The sequence below is a fragment of the Sceloporus undulatus genome, chromosome 6 (assembly GCF_019175285.1).
Source record: "Sceloporus undulatus isolate JIND9_A2432 ecotype Alabama chromosome 6, SceUnd_v1.1, whole genome shotgun sequence".
Lineage (NCBI taxonomy): Eukaryota > Metazoa > Chordata > Lepidosauria > Squamata > Phrynosomatidae > Sceloporus > Sceloporus undulatus.
The window spans coordinates 153,828,576-153,855,760 of record NC_056527.1 but is presented as its reverse complement, the minus strand read 5'-3'; the positions used below and the strand labels follow the sequence as shown (position 1 = coordinate 153,855,760).

Here is a 27,185-nt window from a genome sequence, read left to right as displayed (position 1 = left end):
GCAGCCCAGGCGGAAGGAGCCTTTTGCTGAGTCCCAGGGAAGGGAGGCTTGGCTTGCAAGCTTTCCTGCTGGGGTGCATGGGGGCAAAGGGGCTGGCATGGCCGGAGCCGGCTCCTGGGCGCCCCCGCAGCTGCAAGACTTCATCCTAACCGAAAGGCTGGGCAGTGGCACCTATGCCACTGTCTTCAAAGCCTACAGGAAGGTGAGCAAGAAAAGCAGCTTCCAGGCCCCGGATTTGCAGGGGGATAGTAGTTAGAGCCAGGGGGGGGCTGGGTGGGTCACTTGTGGCCCTCCAGATCTTGTTGGGTCTGCAATGCACAGCCAGCCAGCGGTTGGAGGATGGTGGGAGGTGCAGTCCCAAAGTGCCTGGGAAGGCCCCAGATTGCCCAGACCTTCCTGCAGAGAGCAGTGGTTAGAGCAAAGGGTGGGTGGGCCACTTATGGACCTCCAGATCTCGTTGGATCTGTAACACTTAGCCAGCCAGTGGTTGGGGGTGATGGGAGCTGCAGTCACAAGGTGCCTATGGAGGCCACAGATTGCCCACATGTTCCTACAGAGAGCAGTGGTTAGAGCAAAGAGTGGGTGGGCCACTTGCGGCCCTCCAGATCTTACTGAATCTACAACGTCCTTCCATCCAGTGGTTGTGGGGATGATGGGTGTAGCAGTCCCTAGGTGCCTGGAAATGTCACAAGTTGTCCAGACTTTCCTGTAGAGAGCCAAAGGTTGTTGCAGGACATTGAGAATAAGGCCCACATTCAGTGTGTTAGTCCCAAATAATAGGGAGGGTGATTGTGATGTAAGCAAACCACAGCCTTTTCCCCCCTCAATCCCTCCTCCTCACTTTGCAACATTTGCACAAAAAAAGCAATAAGAAGTTTACACATAGGAAAGCAAACCTGAGTTTGTGGGTAAGTAAATAAAGGGTGCATTTCTCTCTGTGTGTGTGTGTTGTGTACCATCAAGTCCTTTCTGACTTATGGCAACCCTTTCATGAGGTTTCCTTGGCAAGTTTCTTCAGAATGGGTCTCCCATTGCCATCCTCTGAGGCTGAGAGAGTGTGACTTGCCCAAGGACACCAGGTCAAGCCCTGGTCTCCAAAATCCTAGTCCAAGACTCAAACCACTACCCCATGCTGCCTCTCAAGAGTGCATCCACGCTGTTGAAATAATGCAGTTTGACATCACTGTTCCAACAAATATGGGGCCAATCCACACTGCAGAAATAATCCACTTTGAGACTGCTTTAACTGCCCTGGCTCAGTGCTAGGGATCTCTGGGCACTGTAGTTTTGTGAGACGTGGAGCCTTCTCTGTCAGAGAGCTCTGGGGCCACAATAAATTGCAGTTCCAAGGATTCCCTAGCATTGAACCAGGGCAGTTAAAGTGGTCCCAAAATGGATTATTTCTGCCATGTGGATCGGACCTTGGACGGCAGTCGCTGGGAGGCTCAGACCAAAGGTCTGTCTGCTCAGCATGATTTGCAAAAATCACATGATTTAATAAAAGAGCTTCTGAATGAGGACAAATACTAAACCAAACCAGTATCCTGCCTCCAAAAGCCAAATACCCCAAAATAAAATGTGAAAGCAACAGCCCATTCCCCATAATAATATTAATATTAATGCTTATTTATATAGCACCATAAGTTTGCATGGCACTTTACAGGCATACTTATTAGGACTGATTGATTTGTTTGTCCGTCTCCATTACGTCTAATAATGTTATTAGCCATTAAATAAATACATAACATTTTTTCAGAGGAATGCCCGGGAGGTTGTAGCTATTAAATGTGTGAACAAAAAGAGTTTGAACAAGGCGTCGGTGGAAAATCTGTTGACAGAGATTGAGATCCTCAAGACTATCCGCCATCCTCACATCGTGGAACTGAAGGACTTTCAGGTAGGGAGCAGAATGGAGCTTTGCTTGAGTCTGGATGGATTTGAACCTTTGACTTCTCCCACCTAGACAATCTGCAAGGTTGGAGGAACCAATTCTTTTATAGAAAACATTCAGGGATAGCTGCGTTGGCCATTTAACAAATACAAACAAAAATCCATTTGTGACACCTTTTATTGGCCAACCAAAATGCACAATGTACTTGTTGCAACTTTCGAAGCTCCATGGGCTTCTTCATCAGGCAAGATGTGAGACTCCAACTTGCAGCATTCTTCACCATTGGCTATACAGACTGGGGATGCTGGGGGTTGCAATCTATATCTGGAAGGCCACCTGATTCCTACTATTGGCTTTGCTGAAATTTTGGCACAGCTAACCCAATTCAGTATTCTGAGCAATCTTTTTTTCAAAAAAGTTATTTTTATTAGACATAAAGTCAGTCACAAAGAAATTTTATAGTCATGTCTAAAATACAGGCAATAATGACAAACCAACAATAACTAACTAAGCTGTTAAACAAAAGTAAACATACACTACTAACACTCCCTCCAACTGATGGATATAGACCACTTTTTCTCTACTTCCTTATATATGATATTTATTATGCCTCTACCATATGCCAGTTCTGTTTATTTTACAGTACCTAAAGCTTTCATATCCCCTAAACTTTCATATCCCCAAGTATGTAACAAAGCAATACCAATTTTAAGTTTGTTGAAAGATTTCTCCTTAATCAGCATTATCAATTTGTCAATTTCAGTAAGTTCAGCCGTCTTCATCAGCCAGTCTTCTTGAATTGGTGGGCTGGTGTCCTTCCATCTTTGTGCATATTTTATTCCTGCTGCTGCAACCTTTGTATTTTTTAATGCATACAGTGGGCCCTTGATATCTGCTGAGCTTTGGTTTCAGGACCCCCATGAATACCAAAATCCAGGGATACTCAAGTCCCATTAAATACAATGGCATAGTAAAATGGTGTCTCTTATATAAAATGGAAGTACAGTCAGACCTCCTTGTCCACGGATTCTTTATCCATAGACTGAAGCAAACCTTGATTTTGCCATTTTATATAAGGGACACTCTTTTACTTCCATTGCATTTAGTGTATCCACTTGATTATCCAGAGGGGGTCCTGGAACCAAACCCCAGCAGATACCAAGTGCCCACTATGTTTTGCAGTTAATACATGTTTGAATCTATGGATGCAGAATCTGTGGATATGGAGGGCCAGCTGTACTTTTTAACATGCTGTTCATACTCTAGTTATATTTTAATGGCCCTATACAGACAGGCCAAAATAAAGCTGCTTCAGGTCACTTTGGAGGTATGGTGTTTCAATGATGCATGTGCCCTAAGAGTCTGGAAGCTGCACCAAAGCTGCACTGGCCTCTTAGGACACATGTATAATTTAAACAGCATACTTGCAAAGTGACTCTAAGCAGCCTTATTTTGGCCTGTCTGTATTAGGCCAATGATAATCTTCTCTATGTTTTCATCTATAGTGTATTGGTTTCAAAGGCAACATAACTCTTTAGGCAGAGGGTTTTCTAGAGAAATGGGACATTAGAAGCATTTTAATAAATAATAAATTGTAAGCCTTCTTGAGTCCTGATGGGATATGAAGGCAGGTTGTGGTAGAAGGAATGAATGAATGAATGAATGAACGAACGAACAAATGAACGAACGAACAGGAGCAAGACTGTATTTTTAACAAGACTGCTGAGTTTTTGCCCCCCTCTTAGTGGGACAAGGAGTACATCTACCTGATCATGGAGTTCTGTGCTGGAGGTGACCTGTCTCGCTTCATCCATTCGCGGAGGATCCTTCCGGAGAAAGTGGCTCGCTTATTCCTTCAGCAGCTGGGTGAGGAGTAAGAGATGAAAGAGAGGAGAGAAGGAGGGCTGTAGCTCAGCAGTATTGTTTGTATATAGGATAGAAATCAATAACCAAAGGAAAGTAGATGCTCAAAGGTCCTGGCAGGTCTTTGTTAAAATAGAGGCCAGACGCATTTTGAACTGTGGTGTTGCTCAGTAGCCAGTGAAGTTCTTACACTTGCCAGTTCTTTCATCCAGACGAAGGCTATAACCCATCAGTATGAATTCTTATAGAATAAGAAAGCCTCTTTGAAGGAAAAGATGTCTTGTTCTGAGGTCTTCATCCAAGTAGAAGCTAGATGCATTTCTACCTGTGGTCTTTCTCAACAGGCAATCATATTCTTATATTTTTCCATCCTTTCCTCCAGACAAAGGCTAACACAGCATAAATTATTAGAGCTAGTGTGATGTAGTTGTTTGAAATCCCTGTTCGGTCATGGAAATCCATTGGCTGACCTAGGGCGAGTCACACTCTCTCAGCCTTAGAGGAAGGCAAGGGCAAACCTCTTTTGAACAAACATTGCCAAGAAAACCCTGGGAAAAGGTCATTTGAGTGTCACCATAAAGCAAAAATGACTTGGAGGCATGCAATGCTACATAAATTTCTACAGAACCAAAATCTCCTTTTTCTTTGACATGTAGCCTGTTTTCCCACTTTAACTTCTAGTTACTTTTGTAGTGAACAGGGTAAGCCTCACTAAATCAGAACAGGAATAATGTATGGTTCAAGCCAGTGATAGCTGGTGGTCTCCATGGTCTGTATGGCAACCTGCTGAGTTTTAGTATGAACTTAAAAAGAGCCCTCCCAGGAGCTGAACACAACCTCAAAAATAGGTTCAGTGCACCTTGGATAGCTCTTTGAATGTCTGGACTAAAACCTGATTGGATTCTTTGCCCGCAGGGCATGGAAACCACCAGCCACCATTAGTTCAAGCATGGCCTTGTGTTGCATTGTGGCTGTTGAAGCTATGACAAAATGGATGGGCAGATAGGAACTTTCCCCCAGACCTGTGCATCCCATATTCCCTTCATACCTTCCAGTGTAGCAGCAATAAGCCATGGAAAGGTAGTAAATATTGCAAGTTGGCAGGTTGATGATGATGATGATGATTATTATTATTTGGTGGGGTAAAGATGATGGTTACCAGGGAATGAGGCCATAACACTCCCATCCCTTTTGGGGCTGTCATCTCTGTTGATCCCCAACAGCTTGTGCCTTGAAGTTCCTTCACGATAAGAATATCTCCCACTTGGATCTAAAGCCTCAGAATATCTTGCTAAGCTCCTTGGACAAACCTCATCTCAAACTGGCAGGTTGGTATGAGAACTGAGTTTGGGTGTTGGGGATGAAGTTGGTTCTGCCAGGTTTTCAGAGCTTATTTTCCTCTGCCCCACCAGATTTTGGATTTGCTCAGCACATGTCCCCAAGGGATGAGAAGCACGTCCTGAGAGGGTCGCCACTTTACATGGCTCCAGAGATGGTGTGCAGCCGGCAGTATGACGCCCGAGTGGATCTCTGGTCTGTCGGAGTGATTCTCTATGGTAAGTCCATCCATCCTGAGCTGGAACTGGCTGCAGTTCCAGGCTTACTCAAGACTTCTTTTGGTACCCAAACTGACACTCATCACTGTTATAAAGTAAGCTTTATTGGTAAAGCAATGATCAGCACTGTAGAAATAATGTAGTTTGACACCATGTTTAAGTGCTTTAGGTTTCTCCTATGAAATCCTGGAATTTGTAGTTTTGCAGGGTCTTTAACCTTCTCCACCAAAGAATCCTGATGCCTCTCAAAGCTACAGTTCCCTGGATTCTGTAGGATAGGACCATGGCAGTTAAAGTGGTGTCAAACTGCTATAATTCTGCAGTATGGATAGATCCTGATTCTGTTACTTCTGAGGATGGGAGACCCTTAGTGGAGCGACATGAATCTTGAAAAGGTCCTGTTAATATAACTCTTAAATGCTGAACTAGAAAACCTTACTATTTTTTGCTACACCACCATTTTTTTTTCTCGGAGGAGAGTATCGTTCCTCTTGTTGCATTGCTTTTGAGATGTAACATTGATATTGCACTAACAATAGTTTGTTATTTATTTCTGTGTCTTCTTGGCTCTGGTCTTAATCTCAGTTTTGAGCGTTGGGTGGTAGAAGTTTGCAACAGGAATGCCTCTCTTTGCTGCACGTTTAACACATAATTCGGGTCTCCCAGTTTTATTTCACATGCATATGTGTACGTGTGTGATTCTTTCCCTAGAGGCCTTATTCGGACGGCCACCATTTGCCTCCAAGTCCTTCACTGAACTGGAAGACAAGATCCGCAGCAATCAGCCAATTGAGGTGGGACTGCAACTGTAATTTATTGGGCACAAGAGCTGTCTTAACAGGGAAGGCTAAATGTCTCACAAAATCACAATACCCAGAATCCCATAACATCGAGCCTCCAGATTTACAGCCAAAACCTGAGGGAGTTCCCTCTTATTTTGGACTACAACTCCCAGAATCCCCAATAATCATAGCCATTTTGGGGGATTACAACTCCCAGAATCATCTCCCTCCCTCCACTAGTATGACCATTAGCTTCATGCTAGCTAGGGCATTCTGGAGTCTGAACAAAGGATTTTTTCGGAGCCTGGAGCCCACCTACTCACCTTCTCCTTTACTTCTCTAGCTGCCCAGCCGTCCCCGGCTCTCGCCAGAATGTCGAGACCTCCTGCAGTGCCTTCTGAAGAGGGATCCCCATCATCGCATCTCCTTCCAGGCTTTCTTCGCTCACCCTTTTGTAGACATGGAGCACATGCCCAGTGAAGAGAGCTTGGGCAAAGCAGTGAGTGGAAACGGTACCCAGAAGGAGCCCACTCTCAACGATTGGATGGGGATTCTGGGCCATGCAGTGTGGGAGATAGCTAAGCCTTACTGGAGCAGGGGACTGTGAGATGCAGACCTGCTGTGGTTGTCTGCATTGGCTGCTGTGTTATGGGGGTTGTAGTCCAGCATGTCCTGAGCATACAGTTTGGGGGATCATAGAACCATAGAGTTGGAAGAGAGCACAAGGGCCATCCAGTCCAACCCCCTGCCATGCAGGAAATCCCAATCAAAGCATCCCCGACAGATGGCCAAAGACTGCACTGTGGCACGAGTCTGCCCTTCTAAAGGTGGAAAGAATGTTTTAAAATATTCAAGCAATAGCTTAAAAAAAGGGATGGGGTTCCTAGGTGTCAAGAAAACCCAACCCCTGCATTGAGTGTCTTCCTGAATTGCGATATTTCTGTGCAAGACCCCCATTAGGTTATTTTGCACAGAAAATTCATATTTTGATGCAAAAAAATCTTGAGCTATGAATAGTCTTGGAGAACTGTGCAGTTCTTGAGGATTTCCTCGTAGTGAGAGGGGAAATGCTAAAAGTACTCTTTGCTTCCTTTCAGAACTAAATTAGTGAATATTTACATCTCTAGTCCTGACCTTTTATAGCAGCATTGAAGGATGTTGTGTTGTCATTATGCTCTCCTTGCTTCCCAAACTAAGCTGTTACTATAAGGAACTTTGTTGCTTTTACTCTTTCCCCCTCACCTTCTTCTTTCTCACCCCTTTCAAGACCTCTCTCGTAATGGAAGCTGTGAAGAAGGACCAAGAAGGAGATGTCGCAGCCGCCCTTTCTCTGTATTCCAAGGCCCTGGAGTACTTTGTCCCTGCCTTGCTCTGTAAGTGACTTGTCCCCCATTTTCAAGAGATACCTCCTCAGATTTTGTAGACTGTCCTTTGTTCACTCAAGTGTTGACTTCCATAGGATCGCAGAGTTGGAAGAGACCCCAAGGGTGATCCAGCCCGACTCTATTCTGCCATGCATGAAGACACCATCAAAACACTCCTGACACATGGCCATCTAGCCTCTTTTTAAAAACCTCCAAAGGAGGAGACTCCATCACCACTCTTTGAGGCAGCATATTCCACTATCAAACAGCCCTGACTGTCAGGACATTCCTTCTGAGATTTAGGTGGAATCTCTTTCTGTAGTTTGAATCCATTGCTTCTTGTCCTAGTCTCTGGAGCTGTGGAAAACAAGCCTTTTCCCTCTTCGATATGACATCCCTTCAGATACTTAAACATGACTATCATGTCCCCTCTTAACCTTCTTTTCATGAGCTAAACATCCCCAGCTCCCTAAGCCGCTCTTCATAAGGCATGGCTTCTGGACCTTTCACTATTTCACTAAGAGGTGATATGATAGTCCTGTTTAAATATTTGAAGGGATGTCATATTGAGGAGGGAGCAAGCTTGTTTTCTGCTGCTCCAGAGAATAGGACCCGGAACACTGGATGCAAGCTCCAGGAAAAGAGTTTCCACCTCAACATTAGGAGGAACTTCCTGACAGTAAGGGCTGTTTGACAGTGGAATATATAATCTTGGAGAGTGGTGGAGTCTCCTTCTTTGGAGGTCTTTAAACAGAGGCTGGATGGCCATTTATCCGGGATGCTTTGATAGAGAGTTCCTGCATGGCAGGGGGTTAGACTGGATGGCCCTTGTGGTCTCTTCCAACTCTGTGATTCTATGATTCATTGCCTCACTCTGATCACTCCCATTGATTTTGCTCCTCTATATGGTCCTTTTTTCTCGGTCTCTTTCAGATGAAACCGATGTCCGCAGGAAGGAAGCAATCAGATCCAAGGTCAGTCCCTGGCCCTTCCTTCAGCCATTGGGAAGGCTGGGTCATGCAACTTTTGGAGTGGGAACAGCCTGGGCTGAAATGTCATTTATTGGTGGGGTGCCTCATCACCAGACAAGTTGACAGACACTTAGGGTTTATGAGGAATGAGACACGCTTTATGCCAACATGTTTTCAAAAGAAACAGATGTAAACCAAGAAGCAATAGAAGAAATGCAAGTTACTGCCACTGCCTCTGTCCTCCTTTTTTGGGTGATCTTTATTATTATTAAATCTTTATTATTGATCCTTTTTTATGGTGTTTTTAAAAATCACACCTTGCCTTTCTTTATGTAATAACCCGAGGTGGATAAAAACATATGATTAAAGCAACAGCATAACACAATGGAGCCAAAGGTCCAAAACACACCGCAGAAATAATCCGGTATAACTGTCATGGCTCAATGCCATGAAATTCTGGGAATTGTAGTTTGTTGTTGCACCAGAGCTCTCTGACAGAGAAGGCTAAATGTCTCATGAAACTACAGTTCCCAGAATTCTCTAGCATTGAGCCAGAGCAGTTAAAGCGGTGTCGAACTGAATGATTTCTGCAATGTGTTTTGGACCAAAGTCAAAAAGGGGAAGGAGCAGAATTCCAAAGTGCACAAGCAACAGTAAGAAAACACAAACACACATGAAAAGATGCACAAAATTCCATAGCAAGTTGGTGCAACATCTGAGAAGGCTCTCCTGGCTGGAGTTGGAACCCAGCACATCTATGGGATTCTGGCACACATGTTTGGTAAGAGGGCTATAACTGTTTCTGTTGGCGATGACAACGTTTATCTCTCTGAAACGTCACCTTGTTTTATGAGAGCCCCTTACCATTGGGAGCGGATTCTGGGACCATGCACACCTCCAGCTTAAATGAAGGTTTTTCTCATTCTCAGAATGGAGCTTTATAGAGGTTCTTTGTTCTTGCCTAGGTGAGTCAGTACATCTCACGAGCGGAGCAGCTCAAGGTGTTAGTTGCCTCCAACAATAAAGCCCTCCTGCAGCAGGGCTGTCCAGCCAGGGACATCCTGAAAGGTAATTTCCAGAGGAAAGGGATTATTATTATTATTATTATTATTATTATTATTATTATTATTATTTCCATCCTGCTTCCAAGACTGGGACCCAAAGGGTAGGAGGGGATGCAGATTGGAAATGTTCTTTCCTTGGAGTATGATCCCCAGAATTTCCCAATCAGCATGGCCACTGAAGCTGTAGTTCAGAAATTGGACTTTTCCAGGCTCTGGTAGGCATTAGCTGAGTTAATCTGGTGTACAGTGGGTGGTCTTGGCAAGTCACACTCTCTCAGCCTCAGAGGATCTTGCCAAGAAAGCCCCATGATAGGGTCACCTTAGGGTTGCCATAAGTTGGAAATGACTTGAAGGCACACAACATACACGCGCGCGCGCACACACACACACACACACACACACCATGGGGTACTTTAGCCAAGATTCTCCATTGGGGTTATACAGTGTAAAGCTCTGGATGTGAAGGTATGGCTACATTCTGCTGCTCAATACTGCTACTAGATGGCAATGTTGCAGAACTGAATGTGCACCCAACGCTCATACCTATCTGTATGTGCTACAGCAAGAAGATCCAGTGTAGGCTAGTGATTTGAGTGTTTGTCCTTACTGACCAAGGTTTCTGCAAGGCCAGGGTTCAAATCCCTGTTCAACCATGGAAACCCATGGGTTGATCTTGGGCAAGTCACACTCAGCCTGAGAGGGAGGCGATGACCAATCCACCTCTGCACATATCTTGTCAATGAAACCTTAGCGTATGGTCACCATAAGTCAGAGTCAACTTGAAATCACATAACAACAGCTACAGTGTGCAACAACATTGCATTCACAATGTTGTTTTTTGGACTGCAGCATCCATGCTGGCTTGGGAATTCTGGGAGTGGAATACATCATAAAAGAAACTTGGCCAAGTTCTGGTTTATGTGTGTGTATGCAGTTCTGGATTTTATACCTCCGATGCTGTAATAATCCCTAAATCATCATTCTCTGTGGGAATGTTGTTGGGGAAGGTTGAACTGCAACTCCCATCATCCCTTGTTAGCATGGCCATTCCTGTGGTGGGAATTATAGTGCTGCACGTCTGGAAGACACATGTTTGTCAAAGGCTACATAACATGATTTTATAGGCCACCAGGGGGCGCCAGTCTACAGCCACTGGATTCATTGGTGTCTTTGCCATATTTACTCTGATAGCAGAACCATTCAAAACAGCATCTGTATATTGCATTAACTCACGGTTTACAGGGACAAACTTTGTTTTGCTATTGTTTTTTTACCTTGCCTGAGTTGGACTCTAGCATCATTCTCTATCTAGCAGTTTGACTCAGTGTGCGTATTTATGGATAGTTCACTCTGCACAGTATTCCTCTGTTGTTGTTGTTGTTGTTACATGCCTTCAAATGGTTTCCAACTTCTGGCCACTCTAAGGCGAACCTATCATGGGCTTTTCTCAACCAGTTTCTTCAGAAGGGGTTTGCCAATTGACATCCTCTGAGGCTGAGAGAGTGTGATTTGCCCAAGGTGATCCAGTGGCTATACATGGCTGAGCCAGGATTCAAGCTCTGGACTCCAGAGTGCTACTCCAGCGCTCAAAGCATCAAGCCATGTTGGCTCACACAATATTCCTACTCTTCCCATTTTATGGATAGGAAAACTAAGCTGTTCATGATATAATCAAGACAACCCAGTGCTCCTGTTTCAGTCTTGGAATTTTTTCTGTCTTATTTGTTTTGGATTTTACAGGAGAATTAAAAAAAATTGTCTGAAGTGATACAGTCCAGTATTACTTCCTTGGGATCTTGCTTCGATGCAGGTATAGATTAGTCCTCTGCCTCCTGCCGGTTCATGGATCTTTTCTGTTTTATTACAGAGATGTCCAAGGATAAGCCACGTCTTTATGCTGCTCTGGAGGTAGCATCTGCTGCTGTAGCTAAGGTTAGCCATTATGGTGGGGATGGAAATGTGGTTGAATTGCAGGCAGAGACTCATTGATTTAGCAGTTTATTCACCGTATATACTTGATGATAAGTCAACCTCATGTATAAGTCGAGAGCAAGTTTTGGAGCAAAATTGTGGATTTTGCTATGACCTGTGGATAAGTCGAGGATAAAATTTAGGGGCATATAGTAAAGGATCTAAAAGATGAAGCAAAGCAAAACAATGTCAAAGAACGTACAAAAGTCCAGCAGACATAACTCTTTGTGCTTACTCTTAAGGCTGGATGGATGAGAGAGTAGAAGGGGGTTAGTGCTTCACATATTATACTCTTGCTTTTCACTAGGAGATGGTTCCTTCTTTTAAATAAGACTTAAGATACAATACTTACATTGACCCATGGACAAGTCAACTCAGGTCAGTTTTGTGACCTAAATTTCTAGACTTATACATGAGTATATACAGTACTTACTTACTTGTTTATTTGATTTATAGCCTGTGTGTCTCCTAAATGGGACTCAAAGAGACTTAATATATACACTAAAATATGGAGTAAAAGGGTTTTTTTTAAAAAAAAAAAAGCATTAAGCCATGCATCCAATTAAAACACTACCTTTAAGGCATTAAAATTATAACAAATGAAAATGCACATTACATATCAAAAACAGCAAGCTCTGTTTTTGCTGTTGCACATCACTCTATCCTGGTCAGCGAAGACTGAAGACCTGTTTAAGCAAGAAGGTCCTTTGCTTGATAGCAAAAAGATAGCAGAGAGCGGGCAGAACGAACCTCCCTCAATGCAACAGCTCATCTAAGTTTATATCCTGAAATCCATTTAGCTAAAACTGGAGTGGCTGACTTTTCAAATTGGCCAAATTCTACACATTCACACTTACTTAGCTCTATTTTTAGTTTGTGTGTGGGTTTGTTTCTGCAATTTAGTTCATGTTATGTCAAAACAAGTTTAAAATGACCAGAAAATGAATTAAAATGGGCTTTCTTAGTTAAAGATGATTAGATTCACTGCAGTTCTCCCATGTGTTACTAATAAAGAAAATCCCACCCACTCACGCTTGATTAATTATTGCTAAAGTTACGTTTAAATGTATGTAGATTGACTTTAATATGACATTGAGGGTGATACTATTGATACTGAATTCAATGGACTGTGTTATTGAACTAAATAGACTGTGACATTGACTAACCCTTTGCCTACATTACACTGAGTTCCTATCACAATGGACTGTAAAGCATTTAGTGGATTAGAATCATAGAGTTGGAAGAGACCCCAAGGGCCAACCAATGCAACCATGAAGACACAAACAAAGCACTCATGAGATGGCCATTCAGCCTCTGTTTTAAAACCTCCAAAAAAGGAGACTCCACCACACTTCAAGGCAGCATCTTCCACTGTTGAACAGTCCTTCCTAATGTTTAAGTAGAATCTCTTTTCTTATTGTTTGAATCCATTGGTTGGTGTCCTAGTCTCTGGAGCAGCAGAAAACAAGCTTGCTCCAGCCTCAATATGATATCCCTTGAAATATTTAAACATAGCTATCATGTCACCTCTTAACCTGCTCTTCCCCAAGTGTGTCTGTGTGTGTGTATGTGTGTATAATATTTTTATTGATTATTAACACATAACACAAAGCACATGACATGCACTACTAAATATATCCACCCAAACTCATACAATACAACCATTACATTACATACATAACATTTGCAACATCACAAAGACCCCAAGCTAAACATACCCAGCTCCCTAAGCTACTCCTCATAGGGCATGGTTTCCAGACCTTGTCATTGAATATCTTTGGGAGAGCACGAGCCACAAAAAGACCTTGGGGCAGGCATATGTAGCCTATGGACTACGCTTTCCCTTCTTTCTCAGCTAAACTATTTCTAATCCCCATCACCTGCCTCAGTCACCTATTTGCAGCCAGGCCATTGTTCCATATGGTTGTCACTGAATGAAAGTGGCTGCACAGAGTTTCAGGCAGGATTCTTCCCTAGCTAAACAGGAGGCTGAACCTACATGGCCTTTGCGAACCCTTCAACATTTGAGTGATGACAATTGGGACTGCAGTCCACCATCCTTCCTTCTCCCCTCCAAAGCAGCCACCGCTGCTGCTATTTTTGTTGCAGTAAAGTATTTGTTACCATCATCTCCTGCTCCTGCTCCCTCCAAGGCCTGACCAAGCACTACCCAATTGCTCAGCTATAGGGTTGCCAGAGCACAAACTGGAGAGGGCTCTTGTACCTTTAATATGTGTATATGAGAGGAAATTTAAGCCAATGTTGCTCCTTATCTGGTTGCACTGAAACAGGCATGTTTCCCCTGTTTAGACTTATTTGTCAGCTAATCTGTATCTGTATGGGGTCTTTGGTGGCATATTGGGGATGGATCTATTCTCATCTCATTTTGGAAATTGTGAAGCCAAGACGTGCAGAGAAAACACAGCTGGAATGAGATGGGATAGATCCATCCCCAATGTGGCATCAAATACCCCAGGCAGATGCAGATTAGCTGACATATTTCCTGCAATTCTGGTTTGGAGAAGAAGTGTCTTTGTGATGGAACTTTTCCCTGTCTCTGTCATAGGAGGAAGAAGGCAGAGATGACGACGAAACTCTTGAGCTGTATCAGCAGAGCTTGGGTGAACTGCTGCTCATGTTAGCTGGTAAGTGGAGCTTGTTGCGGGATACCAAGTGAGAAATGGGTTTTGATGGAAAAACTGCTTACAAGGGAAAGAGTGAGTGCAAGGGAGGGAGTGTGAAAGAGGGAAAGAGAGTTTGATCCAAACTACTATGATAATTCTTTACCTTTTTTGCAGTCTCTAACCCATTTTATTTCTCTGTCTCCAGCTGAACCTGCAGGGAGAAGACGGGAGTTGTTGCATGCAGAGGTAGGGGTCTAACCTCTCCCTGGAGCTATAATTCATTTTTTAAAACTTCTGCTGTAATTCACAAATGGGAGTCCTGTTGTACACCAGGGATTACCTGTATATCACAAGGATGAGCTGAACAATGCATGAGGCCAAATGGCACAGTGCAGTTTTTGCTGGGCTGTGTATCTACAGACTGAAAATGAAGGAATTGTATGTTTGGAAACACCCCATGCTCCTTGTGTGTAGAAAGTGTGTTCATATATGTTTATACCTCCATCTGTTTGTCTGCCTGCCTGCCCTTTCATCCATCCATGTTATATTGTTTTATTATTTTCATATTTATTGTTATTGCTTTGTATTATCCCCACTGTTGTAAGCCCCCTGGATTCCCAGTGACTGGGCAGGATATAAATCAATCCTATTATCATCATCATCATCATCTATACAATCTTTCTGTCTGTATACAGGCTGAGTCTCCCTTATCTGAAATGCTGGGGACCAGAAGTATTTTGGATTTGAGGATTTTGGAATATTTTGCATATACGTAATGAGATATCTAGGAGATGGGACCTAAGTCTAAACATTACATTCGTTTATGTTTCATAGACACCTTATCAGTATGGTCTGAAGGTAATTTTATGCTTAATATTTTTAATAATTTTGTGCAAGAAGCAAAGTTTGTGTACTTTGAACCATCAGAAAACAAAGGTGTCACTGTCTCAGCCACCCATGTGGACAATTGTAGGTTATGCAGTATTTTGGGTTTCGAAATTCTGGATAAGGGAGACTCAATCTGTATTGTCTATCTTGTCTTTCTGATCTGTCTGTCCAGTTTTCTGTCTATTTTATCAAGCTGGCTAGAGCCAGCTATCAGCTTGCAACATAGAATTGCCATGTGGAGTGCTTCTGTTTATGTTCTAGTCAAGCATATCTTCTTGAAAGATATTCCATGCAATTCAGGCTCTTTACCTGTTTTTCTCTCACAACCTGAATATCAGAAGTGTATGAAATTATATGTATGCTCCCCTCCACTACTTTCCTCCTTGAAATTTAGGCACCATACATTGATTGGTCTCAGTCCACCTTAGTTTTAGTAGAGTTGTTGAATCATATGCCTGTCAGCTATTCCCTGCTTTGAAATGTAGCTCCTTAGCCTGTTTCTCCTTAAGTTGACAGCATGCATGAATGACAACTTGACTTTTGTGTTTACAGATCCAGATGCTGATGGGCCGAGCAGAATACCTAAAAGAACAGATAAAGGTAGAGCTGAACAGCAGGGTTGAATTTATATGGACTGCAAATGAGTGCATGCTTGTAGGGAGGTGGAAGAGTACTGGGATTAATGCTTGTGAGACTTACCTTTATGGATTGCAACTCCCAGAGCACTGCTAGTGGCCATGCTGGCTGGAGGAGTTGGTAGTCCAAAAAAGTAACTTTTCCAAGTTCTAGAGGAAGACTTGCGGGGAAATTGCCTTGGGGAAAGTTTGAGGTGGACTTTCTAGAAATGTTGCTGTTTTGGGATAAAATTCTTCTTGAGTACAAAAGGTCTTCAGCTCAGTTTCTATGCAAGCTGGCATCTAGAAAAACAAGGCTGCCTTTGAAGAAAGCATCTCTGTCTAGGGATGTAGCTCTCACAGAGGACGTTATCAGACAAGGGAAATTGGAAGTATAAATCCAATGGCAATCTGAACGCAATCATGGGGCTTAATGTTATTGCATGATAGACTACCACCGCAATTTCGGGCAACGGGAAGTCAGTCCGAACGCAATCATGGGGTTTCATGTTATTGTGTGAGAGCCGATCACACACAATTTTGGGCAATGGCAAGCTATTTTCGGGCAATGGGAAGTCAGTTCGAATGCAATTCGAATTCACGTAAATTCACTGAACTAGTGAATTTACGTGAATGTGTTCTGGCCCCATTTTATTTTCATTTGAAATTAAGAGAAATTCCTCTCATGTGATAAACTCCTTTGAGAGCTGGATTCAAATCCTGCATACATTGTGAATGTTGCTTATGATCAGCTACAAGTGTCTTCATGTCCCTGCTTCTGGGTTATCTATCAGTCATTGAACTGTCCAGCATATACTTTTCATGTAGACCTCGATCAGCTTGGAATGCGTTCAGATATTTTGGACTACAGCTGTTATCCCCTTTGATCATTGCCCATGTTGTCTGGGGTTAATGAAGAAACCATCTCGAGGAAGGCTAACCTAGATCAAGTTCTTAATTATGATAGCTAAATATGAAACCTCAATTTTTAGTTTAAGAGGGCCACAAAGATGTGCTTGCTTTCTTCCCATGGACTTCTGGATGGCTGGGAGATAAGATACAAGATTAGATTCATCACTGATCTGATTCAACTGTGTTCTACTAACAAAGATCAGAAGACATGAGCAATCTCCTTCTTTTGTTCCAGATGAAGGAGTCCCAACAGGAGGCCGAAACCATAGGCAAAGAGGGAATGTCGGATTCTGTGAGAAGCTGTGAGTGTGATTATGTTTCTCCTGGCGTTTCTAACCAAAGTTCTCTCCGTGTTTACCAGAGCGTGAATGGTAATTGAAAGGTTATCTCTGGCCTTACCAAGTCCTGCATGTATTCTATTGGCACTTGGGACTTTTCACATAATTTCTGTTCTTCAGGATCTGTGTTGGGTCTCCAGTTCACAGACGCTCTCCCAATCTCTGTTTTGATTTTGTTTTTAAGCAGTGACAAAATTAGCCAAACCATCAGCTGAACGGAAGGAACGTTGCACCACAGAAATGAGAACTAGGGCAGTTTATGCATAAGCATTTCAGCCATACCATTAGGTCTTTGGTTACACGGCTACTTAGCTGTGGAAGTCGCAACAGAACATTGCAGTATAGAATGCTGTTGTTCAGCTATGCCCCCTTTATGGGATATTCCATGGCCTTTGACTATTGCTTTTTCATCAAAGAAAGCAACCAGTAGTTGAGTTATAACAGTTAAAATGCAGGTTGCCTTATGATGTACACCAGGACTGTACGTACATCTGGACTTTAACAATTTGGAATGCAGGTGGAAAACTATGTCTGTCTGCCTTTGACAGGAGCAGGAGCTTAGACTACATAAAGAGCACATCAAGGAGAGCAAGAACTATTGACTTTCTCTTGGCGTAGAATTTTGAAACTGGAAAATATATTCAATTATGTAATTAAGCTCCCACTTGTTGACTGGAGTGGGGCTTGGATGAGTCTAACTTTAGTGTTCAGTTGTATATCTTTACTCTTTTGCATCTTGGCTAGTGCTTTAATTTACAAGTCCTTGGTTTCTTATCAGTTATGATCACTTCCAGCTTCATCCCCTAAAGAGAGGATGAAGGAATTGCATCTCTCTCTCTCTCCCTCAAACTCTCACACACAAATCCATAATTGCACTTTTGCTGGGAAGAGAGTCTGGCTACTGTTGAGTACTGTGTCCCTTGCTTCCTTGATGCCTCTTCACTTGCAGATATTTACCTTGCTTTCTTTGACTCTTATCCACCCCTTTGACTCTGTGTTTCCTTCCCCCCCACTCCCTCCATAGTTTATCTGCGGTAACAGTTTGCACACATGCTGCTATTTTTGGCAGAAGAGAAATTAGGTCAATTGCATCTCGGCATGCATGTGTGAGCGTGCAAATAATATTGTATTTTGCCTTAATCTGGGCTGAGTGTCAACATGGTTGAGTGTTCTCCAATCCAATTCATAATGGGGAAGAAAACTTCCATCCAGCCTGGAAATCAATTGTTGTGTTACAGTGAAGCATTGGATAGGAAGCCAGTCAAAAGTGAAGTTGAAGGCTTTCGTGGCCGGTATCCACTGTTTTTGTGGGGTTTTCAGGCTAAGAAGCTGTGTTGTACAAGAGTTTATTCCTGATGTTTCCCCAGCAGCTGCGGCTGGCATCTTCAGAGAAAGATCTCTGAAGATGCCAGCAAGAGCTGCTGGCAAAATGTCAGGAATAAACTCTTCTGGAACATGGCCCCATAGCCCAAAAAACCCACAAAAAACTATGCAGTCAAAAGTGCTTTCAGATGTGGTTTTCATTGCTTCATTCACAATGTTTCTGAGGTGCAATGGATGTTGTCTCTCATTTTTAAACCTTTCGTGTTTTCCTGCTGTTTCTGTCATCTTTTTCTTGTTGTTGTCTTATCAAAATCCATTAAGGAGGAAAAGAAGGGGTATTTGTACAGTGTCTTTTGACTGGTTGTGATAAGAGCACAATCTTGTGTAAATCAAAGCTTGGGAAAGTTACTTCCGTAGACAACAACTCCCAGAATCCTCCAGCTAGTGTGTTCACTGGTCAGAGTGGAGTTACTACAAAACAAAAACCTGTTAGTGAATTGTGAACATGTGTTATCAGGCAGTGGCAAGAAGCCTCCAGTGTGTATCAGGGACATTCGATATCATGTTCGTTGGGCTTTTCTGATGATCTGTTGTATTCTAGCACTTTGTAGTTGGTGTCCATTTGTGGATTGGGGAGCACCCCAATGCATTGTGCATTGGGCCATGGTGTATCATTCACTCCATCACTGTGCATTGGTGCCCATATGTAGTAATGTCACACCAGCCTCTAAGATAGTTTACCAAACTGATCAATTCTATTTCCCACCCATGCATAGCTACTTGGGTGTGTTGTGTGCCTTCAGATCATTTCTGACTTATGGTGACCCTAAGCCAAGCTTATGGTAGGATTTTCTTGGCAAGTTTCATTGGTGTGTACGTACACTATTGCAATCTTGTGAAGCTGAGAGAGTTTGTGGCTTGCCCAAGATCACCCAGTGGGTTGTAAACTGCTTATACACTGTTAGTTCAGTATGAAGCGGTATATAAATGAAGCTGTTTGTTTGTTTTGTTTGTTTTTGTCTTGTATTGTTATATAATTTTCTTGTACACCGCTATGATCTATTTGGAATAGCGGTTTATAAATAAAACATATTATTATTATTATTATTATTATTATTATTATTATTATTATTACATGGCTGAGCTAGGATTCAAACCCTGGTCTTCTAGAGTCATAATCCAACTCTTAGACTAGTATACCAGTTCCGCATGTCCACTTAAAAAGATGCAAACCCCATTCTGAATTCCAGCCATAATCTCCTCTTCCCCGCAACTGCCACCCAAAAGCACCCATAGAGGGCCATTGAGATATGTCCTGACTAAAACATGTTGCTCTTGGAATAAAACTTTAGAAATGTATCCTGAGAATCCCACTTTACTGTTAGGCAGGGTAGAGCAAAGTCCTGGTGGTGGTTTTTCTGAGGAGGGCTTCCGGGTAGGTTTATGGGATGGAGAAAATAAAGACAGCCGACATCTCTTTCCTGTTGCAGAGGGACAGGAGTCTTTGCGGGTGGCTCCTTCCATCTTGAGAGAATCCACAGGTAGCTGGCTAATCTCCCTCTCTTTTTGTATTTGGTTGGTTAATTGGAATAAGCTGCCCTCCCCTCTTATTTCTCTCCGCCTGGGAAGCAGTTAGCTTCACTAGGCAGGAGACGGAGACCCTGCTGGAGTCCTGACCCTCCCTTGTTTTTATTCCATAGCAAGCAGAGGTCTGGGAGTGCATACAGAAAGGCTAGGGAGCCTCCCTCGAGGGCTTGCACACGCTTGAGGGATCACAGGGGGGCAGCTTTGTCCTGGACCGGGCAGCAGGCAGGTGTCCAGAAGGGCCGAGGGAGGATGCCCTTTGAAGCAGGCAGGGACGAATTGCTCTGACTTGATGTCACACTGGTTCCCGGCTGGAAGAGAGGCGGATGCAGACAAGGAAGGCAGTCCTGCTGGGGAACAGTCTGCCCAGGGCTTGGCTTGGTTAAGGAGGTGGAGGACTGACTCTGAGATGCACCCTCACTTACACACTGCTACTTCCCCCTACACACACCACAACTTACTTACATTTTTGCTTTCTGTCTCTTTCTGTCTTTCACACACTGTCATGTCTGCTCTCAGACTTCCTGTCTCCCTCTTTCTTTCTTTCTTTCTTTCTTTCCTTCCTTCCTTCCTTCCCTCTCTCTCTCTCTCTCTCTCTCTCTCTCACATACACACACATGCATGCAGGCACACTGTCAGTTCTGCAGCCCTACTTTCTCTCTCTTATACACACATACTGTATATACTCATGTATAAGTCTACAAATTTTAGTTAAAACATTGCCCCCAAAACCTGAGTCAACTTATCCAAGGGTCAATGTAAGTACTGTACTTTAACACTTATTTTAAAAAGGATCCATCCCCTGGTGAAAGGCAAGAGCATACTCTGTTCTGGAAGCACTGATTCTCTCATCCATCCAGCCTTTAGCATACGCACAAACAATGTCTGCTGGGATTTTGTATGTTCTTTGACATTGTTTTCCTTTGCTTCATCCTTTACATCCTTTGTTACATGCCCTTAAGTTTTACTCTTGATTTATTCATGGGTCATATCAAAATCTCTAATTTTGGTTCCAAAACCTGCCCTCTACTTATACATGAGGTCGACTTGTAATCGAGTATATACTTTACTTATCTATTTTCTTATTCACTCATACACACACACACACACACAATCACTTCTGCATCCCTACTATCTCTCCCCCCCTCTCTCTCCCACAAACACACACACCAATACTTTCTAAAGGTTCTAGAAACAAGAAGGAACCATTGAAGGATAGTAGCATGAGGTTTTGCAGAACTTCATCAGATGGCAGACATTACTGTCAGACCCAGAAAAATGTGACCCTCATTAATAGTTGTGAGATTAGTTAGTTATGCCATATTGTTAATTACAAGCAATTAGTTATTTCTGATTAGTTATCTGCACATTCTTAAAGAGATTGCTGTAGATCTTATTGGAGAGGCAGGGTAGAAATAAATTTTATTATTATTATTATTATTATTATTAGGTCAGATGTAGTAAAAAAAGAAGAGGATTTGGGATTGATTACAGTTTAGTTTAGGGGAAAAAACACATTTTCATTTTGGGCAGAGAGGGAAAAATAAAGACTTGGCGTCCAACATTTTTAGAAAAAATAACTCTCCAGAGACACGGAGAGTGCCTTTTTATGATGATGCCGATGATGATTATTTTAATCCTTCATCTTCGTCTGCGATAAGCCCTTGAGCCCCAAAGAGTCAAATGAGGTAGCTGCGGGAGGCCAGCAGTCCTGATGCCACGAAACAAGCTGGTTTCCTACACACACTTTATAGTTTTCCTGGAATTAACAAGGTTCCACCTGTTGCCATCATCCTGTTGCCAAATGCGTGGATGCTGGTTTAATCCACATTTGCAGGATCCGTGGCTTCTCCCATTCATTTCGAAACAAGTTATCCTCTAGAGTAGGATGATGGATCGTATCTTGGAAGTTGCCTCCCTTTTCTGTGCAGTGAGCCCACTATATATCATGTTGTTTAACCTATGGTTTTCACATTGGTCATTGAAAATCCTGGAATATTTCTCTCAATTGTGCAATCATTATCATTGGTGGTGTATGAATTTGTATTTCCAAACATGAGAGATGTGCCCTCTAACTGTTAATCTGCTGTTGTCTCACTTTTCAGCTGCTTTTAAAAAGTCCCAGTTTCTCTCTCCTCCCACCTTTGTCCTCAGTTTCCTTCACTTGCTGAAAACTAAGTTCAAAATTGCAAAAGTAGGTTGTCCTCAGTTAACTCCGCAGAAGGGAGAAAGGACAGAAGAAAGCAGAAACTTGTCCTTTCCAGGAGGCTTGGGCAAAAGCAAACTACTGCAGCCTATCCTAGCTTGTGTGTTCATTAAAAAATTGTGCCATCTTGACCTTATTCTGGGGCTGGTTGGCCACATGTGTCTTGGTTTTTATCTGTGAAATTTTGGAGGGTCGGTATTGGAATGAGGAGGATCAGTTTTCAAAGGATGAGTCTATTTCATTTTTGAAGGCAATGAATGCATATTCCTTTTAGAAGGTCAATCTTCGATATCCTGACATTGATTTGATGCTAGATCGGAGTGGAAAGCTCAGGGAGGTTGCATTAGCTCCCAGGAAATCATGAAAGGCTACACTTGCTCCTGCAAAAATGAAACTGAATTAAATTATTTTATTTTTTCAAAAGTTCTAAGTGTGGGTGTTCTTTCTTGAGGACATTTTAGAGCATTTCTCTGCAAATATATACTGTATATACTTGACTATAAGTCGACCTCATGGATTTTAATATGACCTGTGGATAAGTCGAGGGTAAAATCTAGGGGCATGTAGCAAAGGATCTAAAGGATGATGCAAAGGAAAACAGTGCCAAAGAACGTACAAAATTCTAGCAGGCATAACTATTTGTATTCAAAATAAAGGATGGATGGATGAAAGAATGGAGAGAGAGGTCAGTGATTCCAGGATAGATAACATTTTTTGCTTTTCACCAGGGGACAGTTCCTTTTTTAAAATAAGTGTTAAAATACAGTACTTACAGTACCTATATTGACCCATGGATGAGTCAACTTAGGGGTTTGGGGTCAATTTTTTGACTAAAATTTCTAGACATATACATGAATATATACAATATATTAAAGAATTGATTCGTGGGAGGCCCAGAGTGGCTTTAGATGTGGTGGAAATGCTCTCCACACCTCCTGGAGTGCATTTGGGAGTACTGTATTCTGGAGCATATCTCCCCCTAATGTTGACCTTTTAGGAGATTCAGTGTTCCCCAAATTGGCCCTGCACTTTGCCTACCCTGATCTAGATGATGGTGGTAGTGAATTTATTTTGATGCTAATAAAAACCTTCCTTTCCCCCTAACTTTCTCTTTCGCTCTTCCTTGTTACAGCATGCACTCTGCAGTAACCTGAATGCCGGGATAAAGGCCAGTGGATTCAATACCTCGACGTCAACTGAGCAGCGGACGGACCACTTTTATCTAGAAACTGTTTACACAGCTTGGACTCATGTCTGTTGGAACAGAATTATGTTTGGGCACTAAAGAGACACACAGACACAAACACGGAGCAAATTTTATTCCGGAATGAGTTATTGTATAAGCTATCGGTGTTTGTAGAATGTAATTTATTTATATATGATGTTCTGTAAAAATGCAATTTTGTTGGGCAGCACTAAACGACATTCGAGGCATTTAAAAGCACTTAATATACAACAGAGATGGGGAATGTGCAGCCCTCTGGGTGTTGCTGAACTGCAACTCCCAGCAGCCCTGTTCAGCATAGCCAGCGGTGAAGAATGCTGGGCTTTGTGGTCCAACAATAGCTGGAGGGCTGCATGCTTCTCATTGCTGATACCCGGGGATTAAACTCAGGGTAGCCACCCTTTCAGGAGATGTATAGTATAAAGCTGAGAAAGGGCTTTAGGCATTTGATAATCCCAAGCGGGTCTTTTGAACAATAGGAAATTGGGTAAATTGTAGAGATTCTGATGCTAAGAGCAGAGAGAGGGATTCATGGAAAGTACATGAATGGCTTCATTGACTGGACAGCTTGTGGCCTTCCTGATAGTATGGGATTGCAGCTTCCATCTGCCTTCTCCATTCTCCAGCTAGACTGTTAGGAGTTGCAGTCCAGCAAAAGCTAGAGGATCAGAAGTCGATCATGGCCACTCAAATCACTGCACTACACCACCTCTTTGTTGAAACATACAGTGGTACTTTAAAGATTTCCCTGCCACCAGATCTAGTAGCATGAAATGGCTGGTTGTGTGGCTCCAGCACGCTCTAGTTAGCAACTCTAGACAAGCGCAATACTGACTTTGAGGTCATTCAGACATTGTTTTTGTCAGCGCCCCTGCAAACTTAATCGGATGCATTTGGAAATGCATGTGAACAACAAAGATTCAACCTAGAATCTACCTGGATTATTTTCACCATCTGAATAACCCCATAGGGTTGCCAATGAAAGCTTTGCTTGAGCCAGCGCATAGGTTAGAGTGGTGATAGTCAACTGATAGCAGTTAGGGAACCACATTTGCTCCTTAGAAGACCTCAGAGAGCTAACTGCTCACACAAAAAAATATTTTTTACCCAAAATCTAGGAGACGAGGGGAACAATTTTACCATGTTTTGGGACTCCCCTGGGTCATTATTGATCCAAGAGAGGCCTTTTATTTTACAATAGGCAGTGAACCTTTTAGAAGAAAGGTTTCTGGTAGGCTTTAAAAAATTGAGGGGCAAGAATCCCCCTCCTCAAAAAATTCCTTTGAAATGCCCTCTAGGTGGTATAGGGGGCAATTTTGCCATGTTTGAGGCTCATACAGGCCATTATATGTTCAGGAAAGATCGTTTTATTTTACAATGGGAGATTAAACAGTAGTTGACTTTTGGTTAATTTCCTCTTAGGCAAAAGTGTCTCCACTGGTCTTTACAATGGACTTTATCACATAGCTAAGTGCCCAAATCCTGTGCAGAAACGGGATTTGAATCACGGGGAAATCACGCAAAAGCGGGATCATTTTTAGACACATTGGGGGCACTGAGTATTAATGTGCCATTAATCCACCCAGAAAGTGGGCAAAATCACACTGCTTTTTACTTTCGGGAATTTTACTTTTGGGATTAATGTCACGTTAATGCTCTATGCCCCCTACATCATCTGAAAACGATCCTACTTTTGCAGGATTTTCCCAGATTTAAATCCCATTTCTTCACAGGATTTAACTGATTCCCTCCCATGTGATAAACTCCAATGTTTGGAGCCTTAAACCAGTAGCCAGTTTGCCACCCATGTTTTCTAGAGGGCATTTGAGGACCCATTCTTTTAGACCCAGGAAGCACATGGGTGCGCTTTCCCCACCTCTGGGCTGGACAGTGGTTCTTGAACTTCATTCCATCAGATGTTGTGAATGTCAACACCCCCAAATCCCAACTGGCATGGCCAGTAGTCAGAGAAATCCAAAACATTTGCAGGAGAGTCACTGGGGTTGAGAACCACTGAGCTACCGCCCAAAAGGAGAATGTGCATCCCTTCAAATTTGTTGGATTGCTACTCCCATCATCCTTACCCAGGATGAGGAAGGGAGCTGTAGTCCATAATCTCCAACACATCACTCGCCCTGATCTATTACCGGTTGAGTCTCCATTAAGTTGAAATACTTGGGGCTAGAGGTATTTTGGATTTTGGAGTTTTATTGTTGTTGTTGTTGTTGTTTTATTTTGGAATATTTGCATATAAATCATAAGAGATCTTAGAGATGGCACCTAAGTATAAACATGAAATTCATTTATGTTTTGTAGACACCTGATCCACACAGCCTGAAAGTAATCTTATACCCAATATTTTGACTCATTTTCTGCAGAAAAGGAAAAGATTGTGTGCAGTTAAGCCTCAGAAAGCAAAGGAATCACTCTCTCAGCCACCCAGGTGGACAGTTTTGGATTTTGGAATAGTTCGGCTTTCAAAATTCCAGATAAGGGAGACTCAACCTGTAACTGTTTTCTACTCTATGGTCCAAAACATGCTGCAGAAGTAATCCAGTTTGAAACCACTTTAACTGCCCTGGCTCAATGCTAGGGAATTCTGCAAACTATTTTTGTGAGACATTGAGCCACCTCTGTTGGAGAGGTCTGGTGCCACAATAAACTACAACGCCTAGGATTCCCTAGCACTGAGCCAGGGCTGTTATAGCAGTCTCAAACTGGATTATTTCTGCAGTGTTTTGGATTTACGTCTTTGAGGGAGAATGCATTTGTCAAAACTGACAAGGAAGAAGGCGTTGTACTGCTATATCTGGCCGTTACTATCGGATAGGCTAAAAGTAGTTAATTCTACTTTAACTAAAAAAAGCAAGGGAGGAGGGAATGGCTGTGATTGCATCATCACCTAATTGGGATGCAACACAACGGGTTTATCTCTGGCCAGTGCATGCAATTCTCTTGAGAAGCTGACATGAATGGAGAAAGGCAAGCTGATTTGCTCTGGCTTGGCTGCACCCTACGCCCATGGAGCATGCCGCCTGCCGTAGCAAAGGGTTCCCTGCCAAAGCCATCTGCCACGTCTCTCTTCCCTAGGCGCTTGCAGGCTGTTTATTAATAGATCACTGTCTTATGCTTGCCAAGCCTCTGTCCGTCTTGCTACAGAGGAGGGAGCCCCTGTGTAGGTTGGGTACGTTTTTCCTCTCCAGTTGGTGTCCTCTTCTTTCCCACCCCCTCATTAAAGACTAAGATGGATCTTTTTCTTAACATCTGGCTTGTACAGATTTCCCGGTTCTAAAAGAAGGGCTGTCTCGGCTTTCTTAGCATTGTTTTCAAAAGCATCTGGGGTCTTTTTCGTTCCTTCTTCATGCTGCACAATTGCAGCACTTTGATGCCACCTTAATTGCCATACAAAACCTGGGATTTGTAGTTTGGCGCACTTTCTGGCAGAGTTCTGTTTACTGCATGAGACTACAAATCTGAATTTCATAGGGGGGAGCCATAAAAGTCAGTGATACCCCACTGTTATAACCGTGTAGTTGGGAAGAGACCTACAAGGAAGAGTTTTTGGAATATATTAGTTAGATTTAAATCTCTGTGACATCAAGTGGATGTACATGAGTCTTCCTCTCCACTGTATCCTCACAACAAGGCCAAGAATGACTGTACCAGAGTCATATATTGAATTTTGCAGCTTGGGTCCAAAACATACAGCAGAAATAATTCAGTTTGAGATCACTTTAATTGCCCTGGCTCAGTGCTAGGGAATCCAAGGAATTGTAGTTTGCTGTGGCACCAGAGCTTTCTGACACAGAAGGTATATTATTATTATTATTATTATATTATATTTATTTGTCTTCCACTCTTTTCTCATAACTGGGACTCACAGTGGCTTCACAACATTAAAAACCAGTACAATTAAAAACATAGAAGAAAGTACATTAAAAAGGAATTAAATTACTAAAATATTAAAACAGATAGCTATTAAAATAATAAAACACATTTTAAAAAGATA

The 27,185-nt window shown here is 42.6% G+C and overlaps 1 protein-coding gene across 2 annotated transcripts; it reads left to right on the top strand.

Annotated features, from left to right (window-relative positions):
* ULK3 (unc-51 like kinase 3) lies at window positions 1–25,455 on the top strand. 2 transcript variants are annotated; one of them, XM_042476415.1, is made up of 16 exons: window positions 1–202; window positions 1,757–1,897; window positions 3,637–3,757; window positions 4,978–5,082; window positions 5,167–5,310; window positions 6,022–6,104; window positions 6,436–6,591; window positions 7,360–7,465; window positions 8,390–8,430; window positions 9,393–9,495; window positions 11,359–11,423; window positions 14,029–14,107; window positions 14,292–14,332; window positions 15,527–15,574; window positions 16,736–16,802; window positions 23,084–25,455. In XM_042476415.1, the coding sequence occupies exons 1-16, from the start codon at window positions 98–100 to the stop codon at window positions 23,098–23,100; spliced, it is 1,422 nt and encodes a 473-aa protein (XP_042332349.1). In that variant the 5' UTR covers window positions 1–97; the 3' UTR covers window positions 23,101–25,455. The 2 variants fall into 2 exon arrangements, with proteins under 2 accessions (XP_042332349.1, XP_042332350.1); XM_042476416.1 differs by lacking the exon at window positions 1–202 and adding an exon at window positions 807–908.
* The last annotated feature ends 1,730 nt before the right edge of the window (window positions 25,456–27,185 follow it).